At 47.9% G+C, this 13,584-nt stretch overlaps 1 protein-coding gene across 5 annotated transcripts in view; it reads right to left on the minus strand.

The window, feature by feature from the left end:
* The window catches only part of SGSM2 (small G protein signaling modulator 2), a 39,281-nt gene extending 26,065 nt beyond the window's left edge, over positions 1 to 13,216 (minus strand). For 3 of the 5 annotated variants that reach the window (XM_053893386.1, XM_019429579.2, XM_019429584.2), the window contains exons 1-2: positions 12,946 to 13,215; positions 9,392 to 9,467 (exon numbers count right to left, since the gene is read on the minus strand). In XM_053893386.1, the coding sequence (XP_053749361.1) occupies positions 9,392 to 9,467; positions 12,946 to 13,002 (133 nt within the window). In that variant the 5' untranslated portion in view covers positions 13,003 to 13,215. Of the gene's footprint in view, positions 1 to 9,391; positions 9,468 to 12,945 lie in introns of all 5 variants that reach the window. The other 2 variants (XM_053893385.1, XM_019429580.2) reach the window with 2 other exon arrangements.
* Positions 13,217 to 13,584: the final 368 nt, after the last annotated feature.

The following is a 13,584-nucleotide window of genomic DNA, read 5'->3' on the forward strand; positions in this document are numbered from 1 at the left end:
TTGTGGGCTCGAGCCTCACGTTGGGCTTTGCACCATCTCCCTCTCTCTCTGCCCCTCCCCCACTCTCTCTCTCAAAAATAAACATTAAAAACATTTTTTTAATAAAAAATAAAAATAACAGTAATCTATGCCCAACGTGGGGCTCACACTCACAACTGAACTCAAGAGTTTAATGCTCCACTGACTGAGCCAGACAGGCGCTTCAAGAGCAGAATTTTTATGTACTTATTTGTTTGTTTATTTATAATTTTAATTTATTTTTCAATTTTTTCCCCAAGAGTAGAAATTTTAAAAGATGAATGCCTTGGATGGTGGAATCAAGACGGCCAGGAGAGGAGCAGCCTCCCTGCAGATAAAGGAATGGAAGGGATGGGCAGCCTTTTTTAAAATAGGAACTTCTGGGGCACCTGGGTGGCTCAGTCAGTTGAGCATCCAAACTTCAGCTCAGGTCATGATCTCGTAGTTTGTGAGTTCAAGCCTCACATCGGGCTTACTGTTGTCAGTGCAAAGTCAGCTTCAGATCCTCTCTCCCCCTCTCCCCCTCTCTGCCTCTTCCCTGCTTGCACGCATGCACTCTCGCATTCTCTCTCTCTCTCTCTCTCTCTCTCTCTCTCTCTCTCTCTCTCTCTCGGAAATAAATAAACATTAGGGGTGCCTGGGTGACTCAGTCGGTTGAGCGTCTGACTTTGGTTAAGGTCATGATCTCATAGCTGGTGAGTTCGAGCCCTGCATCGGGCACTGTGCTGACAGCTCAGAGCCTGGAGCCTGCTTCGGATTCTGTGTCTCCCTCTCTCTCTGTCCCTCCCCCTCCCCCACTCACACTCACTCTTTCTCAAAAACAAATAAACATTAAAAAAAAAATTTAAGTAGGAACTTCTTCCAACTGCTAATGGGAGAAGTCAGTGTATTGTATGTAGCAGATGAAGTGGGAAGAGAAAAAAAGGAGAGGCAAGGCATCATCCACCGCTCTCCTTCCCACTTCCCTGGCTGGCTCTTTCACCCAGGGATTTGTAACAGTTGCTTCTACCTGGAATGAGCATTTCTATGGTAACTAGAGTACATTTTCTCTCAGCCTGCATTAGTGACGCTGACTGTTTGCTTAGCTTTTGAGGGCAGTCAGCCTTGTTCAACGCCCTGAAACAAGAAAGCAACTCTCCCCTCCAGACTTTCATTAGGAGGAGAAGGCACTGCTCTGATATTCTAGAAAGCAGCAGGTGAGGGAAATGAAATTCCTAACACATACACCTTTCTTCTTTGCCCTGATGGAGATGCAGGGCAGAATCTGAGTGTATAGTGCTCACAATGGCTTCCCACGGACCAGGCCAGCGTTGGCCTCACTCAGTTCAGCAAGGGGTTCACTGTCTCCCGGAGTATCTCTGGCCACCATGAGTCCACTGTTTGGTGCCGTGAGCTACATCTCCATAAGGGCCAACTGTTCCTCAATACCTCACACCACAAGGCTCCTCTCCTAGGTAGGCTACACAGATACACCCATTCCTGGGCAGCACAGGCTTTGGAGCAAGACACATGTGGGTTCAAACTCTGGCTCCTTTCCCTATCTATTTGACTTGGTCCAAACCACTAAATCTCTCTGGGCTTCAGCAGCAATTAGGGAAAAGAACAGGTCCCATCTCAGTAGGTTTTGAGTGACTACAAGCCACAGGCTATGCAGAGGTGCAAAAGGCTCCTTGCTTTCTTCTCGAGTACACTGAAGGTGATCATGAACATTGGTGCTTTCTTCCCTGCACCTCATGCCCATCCCCTGCCTTCTCTTCTGTCCCTCCAGATGGTCTGGCTATGTTCCTAAGGCCACCTACACACTGGGTTGTCCACCTACACACTGGGTTCCAGCCCCTTTTACCTCTCAAGGACATCATTCAAACAAACATCACTTCTCTTCCCTGTATCTTTAATATTTCCCTATTAGATACTACCCATTTGTACATAAACATAAAAAAAAAAAAACCACCTACAACCAATACCACCTCCCTTGGTCCTATATCCCCATTCAGGTATTGAACCATTTAGCTAGTCCCCTTTATGTAAAATTTCTCAGGACAGTTGTCTATACTCACTTTATCTCTTCCTCTTCCCATCCGCTCCCCCTGGTTTTTCAACTTTCTTTTCTTTTCTTTTCTTTTTTTTTAAGTAGGCTTCATGCCCTTCACGCCCAGCATGGAGCCCAACACAAGGCTTAAACTCACGACCCTGAGATCAAAACCTGAGCTGATATCAAGAGTCAGACGCTCAACCAACTGACTGAGCCACCGAGGCACCCCTCCTCCTTTAAAAAAATCATTATGGGGCACCTGGGTAGCTTAGTGGGTTAAGCATCTGACTACAGCTCAGGTCATGATTTCATGGTTCATGAGTTCGAGCCCTGCATCAGGCTCTCTGCTGTGAGCACAGAGCCAATTAGGATCCTCTGCCCCCTCTATCTGTCCTGCTCATGTGCTCTCTCTCTCTCTCAAAAATAAATAAACATTAAAAAATAATCATTATGGAAAATTCCAAACATATACAAAAGTAAAGAGGACGAAAGAATTAACCCCATGTACCCATCACCTAACCCAAACAATGGTCAAGTCATGACCCATCTTGTTTCAGCTGTATCACCTCCAACCACTTTTTCACTTATCCCCAGATTATTTTGAAGTGAATTTTAAATATTATATATTTTTATCTATAAATATTTCAGTAGGTATCTGTAAAAGATGACTCTTTGAAAAAGATGTATATAATACCTTGATTGTACCTACAAGATTAATAAAAATTTCCTAATATTATAAAGGTTCCCTGATTGAGTTCCTAGAGTTCAAATTTCTCTAATTATCTAGATATTCCTCACAGAATCATGGATTCTCAGATGGAATCCTGGAGAAGGTTCTAGGAGACTTGATGGGGAAGGTTTTAGGGTCACTTTTTTTTTAAGTTTATTTATTTTGAGAGAGAAAAAGAGACAGAGAGAACAAATGGGAGAGGAGCAGAGAGAGAATCCCAAGCATGCTCTGCACTACCAGGACACAGCCAGACTTGAGACTCGAACCCACAAACTATGAGATCATAACCAGAGCAAAGATCAAGAGTTGGATGCTTAACCGACTGAGCCACCCAGGCATCACTTTTTTTTTTTTTTAAATTCAAGTGTAATGTATTTTAGTTTCAGGTGTGCAACACAATGATTCAACATTACTCAGTGCTCAGGATGGTAAGCGTACTCTTAATCCCCTTCACCAATTTCACCCATCCCTGCTCCCTGTAGGATCACTTTCAAGTACAAAGAAGAAAGTTGCTGCGGGTCATTGTGGTGGTGATGGCAACATTTATTGAGCACCTACTGGCTCCATGCTGTGTGCTTTACCTGTGTCACTCCTTTAGTCCTCACACCAATCTTCCAGGGTAGGTTCAGAGTTCTTTGGGGCTGCTGTGGCCATGGTCACACACTTAGTGTCTCAGCTACTGATCACCACCATATGCCCTCAGCTTTGCTCCAAGACAGGGTGAGAGGAGCCACTTCCCCAGAGGGCCTTCCTTCCTACTGGATTGTTTCCAGATGGAAGGCAGAAGGCAGATATCCTGAGAGTGAGCTGTTGATTCAGTATGGGTGGGAAGAAGAGAAAAGGAATCCCTTTCACTGAAAAGAGACAGACTAAAAACTGCCTGGAGCCTGAATCTCAGAATGTGCTGAAAGTATCTCGGGCTGCAACATCTCAGGTGAAACGCAATCTTTCCACAGCACCTGTTTCTCACCCAGCTCATTAGCATCTCCTTGCCATTCCCCAGAGGAGCTCACCGCAGCCACAGCCGACCTTCCAGGCTAACGAAAGCTGCTTAGCAACAGGGAGCGGGTGGTTAATAAAGCCCTGATGCCGTTCCCAGCTCCATAGGCCCCACCCCTGTCTCCCATTTACAGCTCATCTTTAGCCTGAAGCAACAACCCTCAGGTTGAGGATCTAAAGACCGGTGTGGGGAGAGCCAGGAACCGGGAGACTGAGGGGCAGGGCTGACTTCCCCCTGGGCTCTGATCCCAATGCCTTCTGGGGAGAGGAGACATTGAGAGTCTGAGAACCTGCTGTGCCAGGAACCTCTCTGTAAACCTGCTCTACCCACCAAACTTTAAAATCCAAACTCAGCACCCAATCAGAATAGAGCACACAGAAATACTGTGGAGGCAGCCACACCCAGACATGAAGGAAGGGCAGGTCCAGAGAAATGGTGGCTTCTCTGGTGGTCCAGGGTTGATGCCTGAATTACTTCAGGAAGAGAGCGAATGAGTTCTCTTAAAGCATGTGTATTATTATTTTGAATGCAAAGTTGAAAGGCTAAAGCTGGGACAGTTTACTTTAACCTTGAGTTTCCCACAAACAAAAGTTAAAAGCACCTTGCCCTTGGGGAGAGGGGGTGGCAGGAGATATCAGACTATACCTGGAGGTTTAAGAAGCCACAGGGAAAACAAGGAGAATTAATTTGATTCAAAAGTCTTTACATTTAAATAAAAATTTCAGGGGCGCCTAGGTGGCTCAGTCGATTAAGCATCTAACTCTTGATTTTGGCTCAGATCATGATCTCGTGGTTCATGGGATCGAGCCCCATGTCAGGCTCCTCACTGATGGACACGAAGCCTGCTTGGGATTCTCTCTCTCTGTCCACTCCCTCGCAATGCATGCTCTCTCTCTTTCTCAAAATAAATAAACTTAAAAATAATAATAATAAAAGTTTCAAAGACCCTATCATGGAACAAAATGCAAACTTGACAAGACTTTTTAAAGACAAAAAGGTGGTACCAGTGGTGGGTTTGGGCTTACTCTCCAAGCCTCAGCCTCTGCCTGTGGGAGTGGGCAGTCACATAGGCCTGATCCTCTGACAGCTGTACTCTGTGGTTGGAGAACAGCACACAGAGAACCACTCCCTGCCAACCAGGGGTTGCCAGCAAAGCTTCCACACAAGATTTCCTCACAAGGTTTCTACCTATAGGAGCCTGACCAGCTTCTGGACAAACAGGTTTAGGAACAACCACAACACACACACATGCACACGCAAGACACATTTCTTACCAGTCCTGGGAGTCTCCCTCCTCCTGTGGATAATAGGAACAGGGGTCTGGTGCAACTTTCCTGGGTTTGCCCAGGGTCAGGACTCAACTCAGGGATTATTCAATTCCCTTTCTAAGGCTCTCCAGGAAGATTCTGTTTCCAGTTCAAATGTCTCTATTCTAAGGAAGCTCAGAGGAGCTCATCTTGCCGAGGCCTTGCCCTCCTCTGCCGAGAACAGAGGGGCCAGGGCAGAGTAGAGGGGCCCAGGGCCCCAGTACTGTCCAAACTCCAGGAAATGTGGCCATTCTGTGGTTGATCCAGCCTCCACAGCCTCTGCTCTGCTCACCTCTCTCCTCATCTTCCCTGCACTCCAATTCCTTCCAGAACAAAGCTGGATTCTGGACAAGGCCAGGACAATAGCACAACCCAGTCAGTATAAGACTGGATCTACTTTAGACCAGAAATTCATTTCAGAGCATTTGCCCAGGGGTGAAGGAGACCGACATATTAGAATCTCCAAAATGCCAGAGGGGTGGAGTTTTCCATCAATACTTACCTATTCTTCCCTGCCTCTTCCCAAGAATCCCTGATTACGATCCTACTGTGTGATGCATGTAAACGGCTTGCAGACAGGAAAAAAGTTTGATAATCACTGCTTTAAACGTATCTTATTTTGAACCCAAACTGGGATTTACCTCACCACCGAATACCAATTTTGACGAAGCCTAAGGATTCCTTTTCCCTGTGGGCTTGACTTAGCTTTATACAGCTTTATACTTAGCTTGACAGCCCCTACTGCTAGCATTCTCCTCAGTGTATGCACCGAGCCCAAGGCAGGGGCAGCCGACTGGCAGAGGCTCAGAGATGCCTTTTGTTTGGCCCACAGATTTTTTAAAAATGGGAATTAGTTGGGGCACCTGGGTGGCTCAGTTGGTTAAGCGTCTGGCTTCAGTTCGGGTCATGATCTCAAGGTTTGTGGGTTCAAGGCCCACATCGGGCTCCATGCTGGCAGTGTGGAGCCTGCTTGGGACTCTCTCTGTGTCCCTCTCTTTCTGTCCCTCCCTCACACGTGCTTTTTCTCTCTCTCAAAATAAATAAATAAACATAAAGTATATAAAAATGGGAAATAGTTGGGGCACCTGGGTGGCTCAGTCGGTTAAATGTCTGACTTTGGCTCAGGTCATGATCTCACAGTTCGTGGCTTCGAACCCTGCGTCGGGCTCTGTGCTGACAGCTCAGAGTCTGGAGCCTGCTTGGGATTCTGTGTGTGTGTGTGTGTCTCTCTCTCTCTGCCCTTCTCCCACTCACGCTCTGTCTCTCAAAAAGAAATAAACATTAAAAAATTTTTTTTAATGGGAATTAGTTATTAGCCTTTAAAAATTGGGGAATTTCAGGGGTGCCTGGGTAGCTCAGTTGGTTAGGCAACCAACTTTGGCTCAGGTCATGATCTCATGTTTCATGAATTCAAGCCCCACACTGGGCTCTGCAGTAACAGCTCAGAGTCTGGAGCCTGCTTTGGATCCTGTGTCTCCCTCTCTCACTGCACCACCCCCACTTGTGTTTCTCTTTCTCTCAAAGATAAATAAATAAACATTAAAAAAATAAAAATTGGGAAATTTCATATAAAAACCCAGACTTCTGTCTTCTCTTAAGAAAAAAACAAAGGCCATGGCAAGCCTGGGCTGGCATTCCTGCAGGAGCTGAACAGTGGCAAGCAATATTCAGTCCACCCCAGTCCCCACCACCACTGCCTGCAGCGTCACACCCAGACAGCTTCTTGTGTGGACCTTTTCCATCTGACTGTAGACATTATTTAAGTTTGTGCTAGCAGACCTAAAGCACCTCCTGAGATCCAGCAGAACGGGGCTCCTCTTGCTCCTGGGCTGACTTTACAATCCTGGAGACTTGGGTTTATTTCATAGACCCTTGCTGTTTCAGTAACCAAAACTGGCTGAAAGGAGAAGCAGCATTCCTTTTGAGGGTAATATCCCTGCCTGCTGGGAAGAGCCCGGGGAGGGGGGTGAGGTGGGGGGGTGGGGAGGCTTCTAGACAAGAGACAAAAGCAAAGCGAAAGCTCCATTGCTTCCTGGGGGCCTCTGCAATGATCACAGGAGAGCTGACAGTTTCTTCTCATCCCAATTGGCCTGAATGTGAGATACCCACAACTTTTCTCTCTGCCTCTCTTTCCCCTATTCCCCCTTGGCCACCCACGTGTGGCGCCCATGCACAAGCTGTTTGCGCTATTTTGTTCTGTTTTCTGTGTTTGTTGAATGTGCTCTGGATAAGGAATTAAGCCATGCATAATTGGGCCACCAGCAAAGCCCTTCCGGTGACAACAACAAATAGTGGCTAATGTTAGGAGCACACAACACAGGTGGAAAGGAGTAGGGGTCTAATATTCTTCAAAGCCACTTACTGAAAGACTACCATGCTTCTCCCCTAACATAGGTTCTGCCTGAGAAAGGTGAGATTAGATTGTTCCTTGTAACCCTGAGAATCATATCTCAAAGAACCAGGAAACACCCAAAGGGAGGTGTTGGGAACTGAAATCCTGCAAACCTAGTTTCATCCTCAACATCCAAAGGAGAAGGAAAGACAGACATTTCCTGAGCTCTTTCAATGCTAGAAATGTTCTCATGCATCATCTCAATCCCTCCAAAAATTCCTTGAGGTAGGAATCACCACCCTTTTTTAGGAGAGCAAACTAAGGGTGACGGAAGTTAAGAAACTTGTCCAAGATAACTTAGCAGAGCACCAAGATTCACTTGCATCAGTGTGTCACTCAGGCTGGGTCCACAGGCCATCTCTTCCCGATAGCTCTCCCTTATCTCTCGGCTTTTATTTTCTCCACACCTTTATCATACAGGATATATTTATGTGTGCACGTGTCTTCTGTCCCCAAAGAATGTAAGCCCTTGGGGCAGAGACTCTGTCCATCTTGTGACTGCTGTTTCCCTATGCGGAAACAGGATCTAGCACATGGTGGACCCACAGCATTTGTTGCTGGACTGATGGTAGGCAGCTTTATATGCCTCACCATGCTACTGTCTGCTCCTTTCACTCCGAAACACACAGCCTCTCTTCACAAATTCCCAACACCAATCTCAGAAGCCAAGGAAAACAACACAGAGATGGCAAACTGTTCTTTAGAAAGGGAGTTGAGGGGCGCCTGGGTGGCTCAGTTGGTTAAGCGGCCGACTTCAGCTTGGGTCATGATCTCGCGGTCCATGAGTTCAAGCCCCGCGTCAGGCACTGTGCTGACAGCTCAGAGCCTGGAGCCTGTTTCAGATTCTGCGTCTCCCTCTCTCTGACCCTCCCCCGTTCATGCTCTGTCTCTCTCTGTCTCAAAAATAAACGTTAAAAAAAAAATTAAAAAAAAAAAAAAAAAGAAAGGGAGTTGAAAGGAAGATAAAAGTCCTGGAAATCCAAGAAAACTCTATTGTGTATAGAGACTAGCTTGCCTCTGTAAAGGCAGAAGTCTTCAGGAGAGGAGGAAGTGATGGTTTATTACCAACATTCTCCCTTTTAAGGTGGGAAAGCTTTGGGTTTCCCTCCTGTTGTAGCTCATGCTGTTTTGCCCCCAATCCAGGGTCTGGAGAACTGAGAATGCCAGAGCAACACAAGTGGGATTAGTTAGAAAGTTGAGGGGCGCCTGGGTGGCTCAGTTGGTTGAGCGTCCGACTTCGGCTCAGGTCATGATCTCGCAGTTTGTGAGTTGGAGCCCGCATTGGGCTCTGTGCTGACAGCTCAGAGCCTGGAGCCTGCTTCGGGTTCTGTGTCTCCCTCTCTCTCTGTCCCTCTCCCCCTCACGTTCTGTCTCTTTCTCTCAAAAATAAATAAAGGTTAAAAAACTTTTTTTTAAATAAAAAAGAAAGTAGATGTGGCACAGAAAGCATTCCGAAACACAAACCCTTCCCCAAAGTTAAACATAAACCAGAGCAGCAGTTCCCAGACCAGAATCACCTAGGTCAGTGGTTCTCAAGGCGTGGTCCCTGGACCAGCAGCTCAGAACCATGTGTGAACTTGTCAGAAATGCCAATTCTCAGGCCCACCCCAGACCTACCAGAATCAGAAATTCCAGGGTTGGGACCCAGGAATCTGTGTTTTAACAAGTTCTTTGGGTGACTCACATGCATACTAAAGACCAAAGGAACTAAATACATATACAAATCCTTTGGCCCTGGAGATCCTAATTCAGTAGGTTGGGGACAGGGCCCAGGGACAGCACAAGTACTTCACAGCTGATTCTAATTTGTAGCCACATTTGAAAACTACTAAACCTGAGCACTCCTCTTTCCCTGGCCCCAGGACAGTGTCCTCAGTTCTAAACCCTCTTCCCACTGCCCCCAGTCACTCACCACACAGAGCAATGATGTGGCTGCTATCTTCATGCACAAACTTCCTGGTGACAGCTTCCTCCATGATTTGCTTCACCTGTGGACAAACGGGCAGCATCTTACTGATTTTTCTGATCAAAGGGTTGTGGGCAAGTAAATAGCTTGGCTCCGCTCTCCTGGTCTATCTCCTACTCTACTTGCAGATTAGATAGTAAATAGGGATGGGAGAGGTGGGGAAGCCAAGTGTCTTCTTGGAAAGGCAACCAGGAAGAGAGATGTCATCCACCAAGCAATCAGTGCAGATGTTCCAGTCCAGGAGGAAGTGCCTTACTGTGGAAAAGACGGACAGGATGCCATTTGCTCATGTGTACTTAGCTGGAGAAGAGCTTTTGGACAGACACGCTGTCTGTTAGGAACAAACTAGCTCATTATAGGCTGTAGATAAACAACCTGCCCCTCATTTACTCCATCTTCTTCAACGTTCACCCAGGCCTCAGAGACACTCTCCACATGCTTGCAAGCCCAGCCTTCTTTCTGTCTAGATAGAACCCTGATGTTTTGGGTTCCTACATGGATATAAAAGTTTCCAAATACCTTGTAAGATGAGCAGTTACATCTGTCTTTAAGAAAGCCCTTTTTAAAAAGCACATACACACAACTTTTTATTGATGTACATAAAACTACAGAAAAGGGTATATGTCATAATTACACAGCCTGATGGATTTTCACAAGCTGAATCCACCTGTGAAACCAGCATCCAGATGAAGAGACAGAACATGTGACCAGCACCCCTGAACACCTCCCACTGTCATGTTTCCTTCCACTCACTACTCTCCTCAGGGACATGTGCTATCCTGACTTCTAACAGCATAGAGTCTCTTTATGGGTTTTCATACTGTTGATAGATGAAATCACTGTGTGTAGTGTTTTGTGACTGGATTTCTTTATAGGTTATGTGTTCACATTGTATGTACTTGTGGATTGTTCATTCTCCATTATGTTAACACACAATGAACTGTACGTAGGTAGTTTCCAATTTGGGTCTGTCATGAATAGAGCTACTATGAACATTAAAAATATGTTTTTTAGTAAACATAGGTGCTCATTTTTTGCATTTATATTTCCAGACAAGGAATTTCTGATATGTATATTCCACTTCACTAGATTTTGCCAAATAGCTCTCCAAAGTGGTTGTACCAATTTACACTCCCATCAGCAATGTATGAGGTTTTAGTTGCTCCCAACATCGAAGTCAAGCACTTTTGATGTCCTGGCGGAATTTGCCAAGAAACAGATACTAATACTGGAGATTAGAGAGATGGATTACCTCAACCCCACTGTAAAATCTTATATGAAGTAAGCTCCGGGCAGAGTGTGTCTTTGTCATTCTTTGGACAAGGGATACAGTGTTCCGATGCTGCCCTTGCTCCCAAGACCCTCGCTGAGGACTGTACAGTTTGGAGAGTGGTAAAGCTTCTAAAGCCTGCAGAGGAGGTAGGGAGGACCTGGAGGCTTCTCCCTATTGAAACTGCTCACAGTTAGCAGTTAGGTAGAGGGGAATCAGATTGATCCTGCACTCTAAATTGTTAAAAGCTTCCTAGGTTACTTGCCAAGCAGTGTTTGTATTAAACAGAGCATAAAGTCACAGTTTAAAGACCTGCGGGCATCTGAAACAGGCCGGTGGGGCAAATTTGGGGGTTAGAAGGACATACAGATGACTCTAGAATTATATCAGAAATTCTGTATTGAAAGTCCAGCCTTGCCTACAATTATCCCCACTTCCTCTACTTGCGGAAGAGGAAGGATATATTTCTCTCTAAATCAAGTGCTAAAGGGAGAAGGGAACTAAGAATTCAGAGCAGGTTAAACTTTGTCAGGTAATATACATAGCTGTGGCATATTCTGGGCATTTCTCATATTTGTTTAGGAATCATTCTTAGAGCAGTATAAAAAGCCTTCTAAGTATTGAAAAAAAGAATCATGGTATCAGAAATCTTTCCTACGTCCCTGACCAACTCTAAATTTGGAGCACAGCAACAATCCTAGCACATCCATCCATGGTTTAGGTATGGCTACTTTTTTCTTCTTGTTTATACTGTTCATACGAGCCTCTGTCACTAGACTGCTTGTTTCCCGAGGATAATCACTATGACGTGGGATTGCCCTTTTGCTTGGGGAGACCAGGGTTTAGTTGAAATGCTGATTTGATGTACTCCTGACCTAAAATGCTTTCTTGGCCACTTCACACAAAAGTGGTGAGGCAGCTTCTCACACACAGCTGGAAAGGTGAGGACTTTGACTACTTTGCCAACAAGAGGGAAAGGCACAAATAAATGTTAGGTAGGGCACAGTAGCCAGGCCACAGTTAATGCAGGAGAACCATCTAGGGCCTTCCAGGAGTTTATGAGAACACATAGTCTTCTCCAATCCTGAAATTCTAGGAAGAGGTAAAGGAACCATTATGATAAACTTTAATATATGAGATACATATCATCATCCTTCTTTCAGAGATGAATAAAATAAGACTCAGGTTAAGTAACTTCTTCAAGTCACACAGAGTTAGGTCCAGAGTATTCCAAGGTTACACATCCCTACAGATCTTGCAGTCTCTAAAATCAGTAGATTTATTTACCAAATACTCATTGAATGTCTACTGTGTGCCAGGTCCTGGATACAGAATAGTGGACAAAACAGACTGGTTTCCTGCCCTCATGGAGTTTGCACATCTGGTAGAAGACAGCCACAAAGGTAGTTGCAAGGAGTTCATGGTTCCCGAGGCCTAATCCATTCTAATCCATACTGCAGGTTTGAGCTCTCCAGCTCTCATGTGCGGTGAGTCATTCATATGGGTACCCGCCCCCCCCCCCCCCCCCAACCAACACGATGAAACTGAAATGGGCTTTAGGGCAGGGTCAAGGTAAAGGACGTTAGTAGAGGGGAGAGCTTTTTTCTCTTTCTGACGTTTGGGGTGGGGCGGGAATCCTTAAACGGGGAAAAAAATCTTGAGTCTTAAAAAAAGCATTCTCAACCTCCCCCCCCCCCCCCCACCATGGTCTCTGGGTAGGGAGGTGGGCGTGGAGAAGCAGCGAGGTGTGCGACGAACCTCCTGCAGCCGCGATTCAGTTCCCAGAGGGATCCCTGAATCTTGGGTGTAGGGCAAACCAGAGCTAAGCCCCCAAACCACGCGTTTAGCGCTGAGGCCCTCGCGGGGCCCCGCCCCTGCCCATTCGGCTTGGGCAATGAAAGGGCAGCACCACTTCTCCAGAAATCGCCACCACCCCTCCCCCGACCTTGGTCTCCCAGCGCTGTTGCCGTCACAGGGCGGGGAACTGCGGGATCGCGGAGCAAACAAGCGCCGGAGGGCCGGCCTGCCTCCTCGGACGGAGGGGTGCTGCCCCAGATCCGGGAGAGAGCCGGTAGCCGCAGCCAGTCCAGGACCCCGCCCCCGCCCGGCCCAGACCCGCGGGCGCTGGTGCCGGGGGGTGGGCGTGGGGGATACGGACCTTTCCGCGTCCCCCTCGCCGGGCAGCGCGGGCAGGGACGTGAGTCTCCGGGGGTCTTTGCTCCTACTTTACCTCCTTCTTTACGTTCCACAGCAGTTTCTCTTTGACTGCGTCCTCCGCGCTGCCCATGGTGTGGCGGGTGGCAGAGAGGCAACGCCGAGCTGTTCCCCAAGCCCCCCGTGCGCCCTCGCCTCCTCCGCGCCTCTCCGCTCAGCGCCCCACGCGCAAGGCGGAGCCCCCGTCCGCCGCCCTCCCCACCCGCCGCCACCACCGCCGCAGCCACTGCCCCGTGCTGGGCTCCGCAGCCATCTTCCGAGCCCCGCACAGACGTCAGGAGGCTGGCCCGGCCCCTTCCCACTGTCGGGGGCGGGGGGGGGGGGGTGCGCTCAGCGACGGGGGGGTCGGGGCGGGGGTGAGGCTGCGCGCGCCCGGGGGCGGTGGGCCCCCGGGCGCGCGCCTAGCTGGCCGCTGTCATGGCAACGCGCCCGCTCCCGCCCCGAGGGCGCGAACCCTCATTGTGAGCTCCCGCAGCCAGTTCCGCGCCGCACTGCGCGCGGTAGCTGGCGCGCTCTGGACCCCGTGGCTGAGGGAAAGTCACTCGCATCGGAGCTGGCCTCAACCCAGCTAGACGCTCCCTGATTTCTACCCACTCGTTTTCCCGACGGGAAGGGCCGGGCCATTCGCTCCTCGAGTCTGGCTCTCTAGGAAACT

The sequence above is a fragment of the Panthera pardus genome, unplaced genomic scaffold, assembly GCF_024362965.1.
Source record: "Panthera pardus isolate Hobbes unplaced genomic scaffold, ASM2436296v1 HiC_scaffold_3, whole genome shotgun sequence".
NCBI lineage: Eukaryota > Metazoa > Chordata > Mammalia > Carnivora > Felidae > Panthera > Panthera pardus.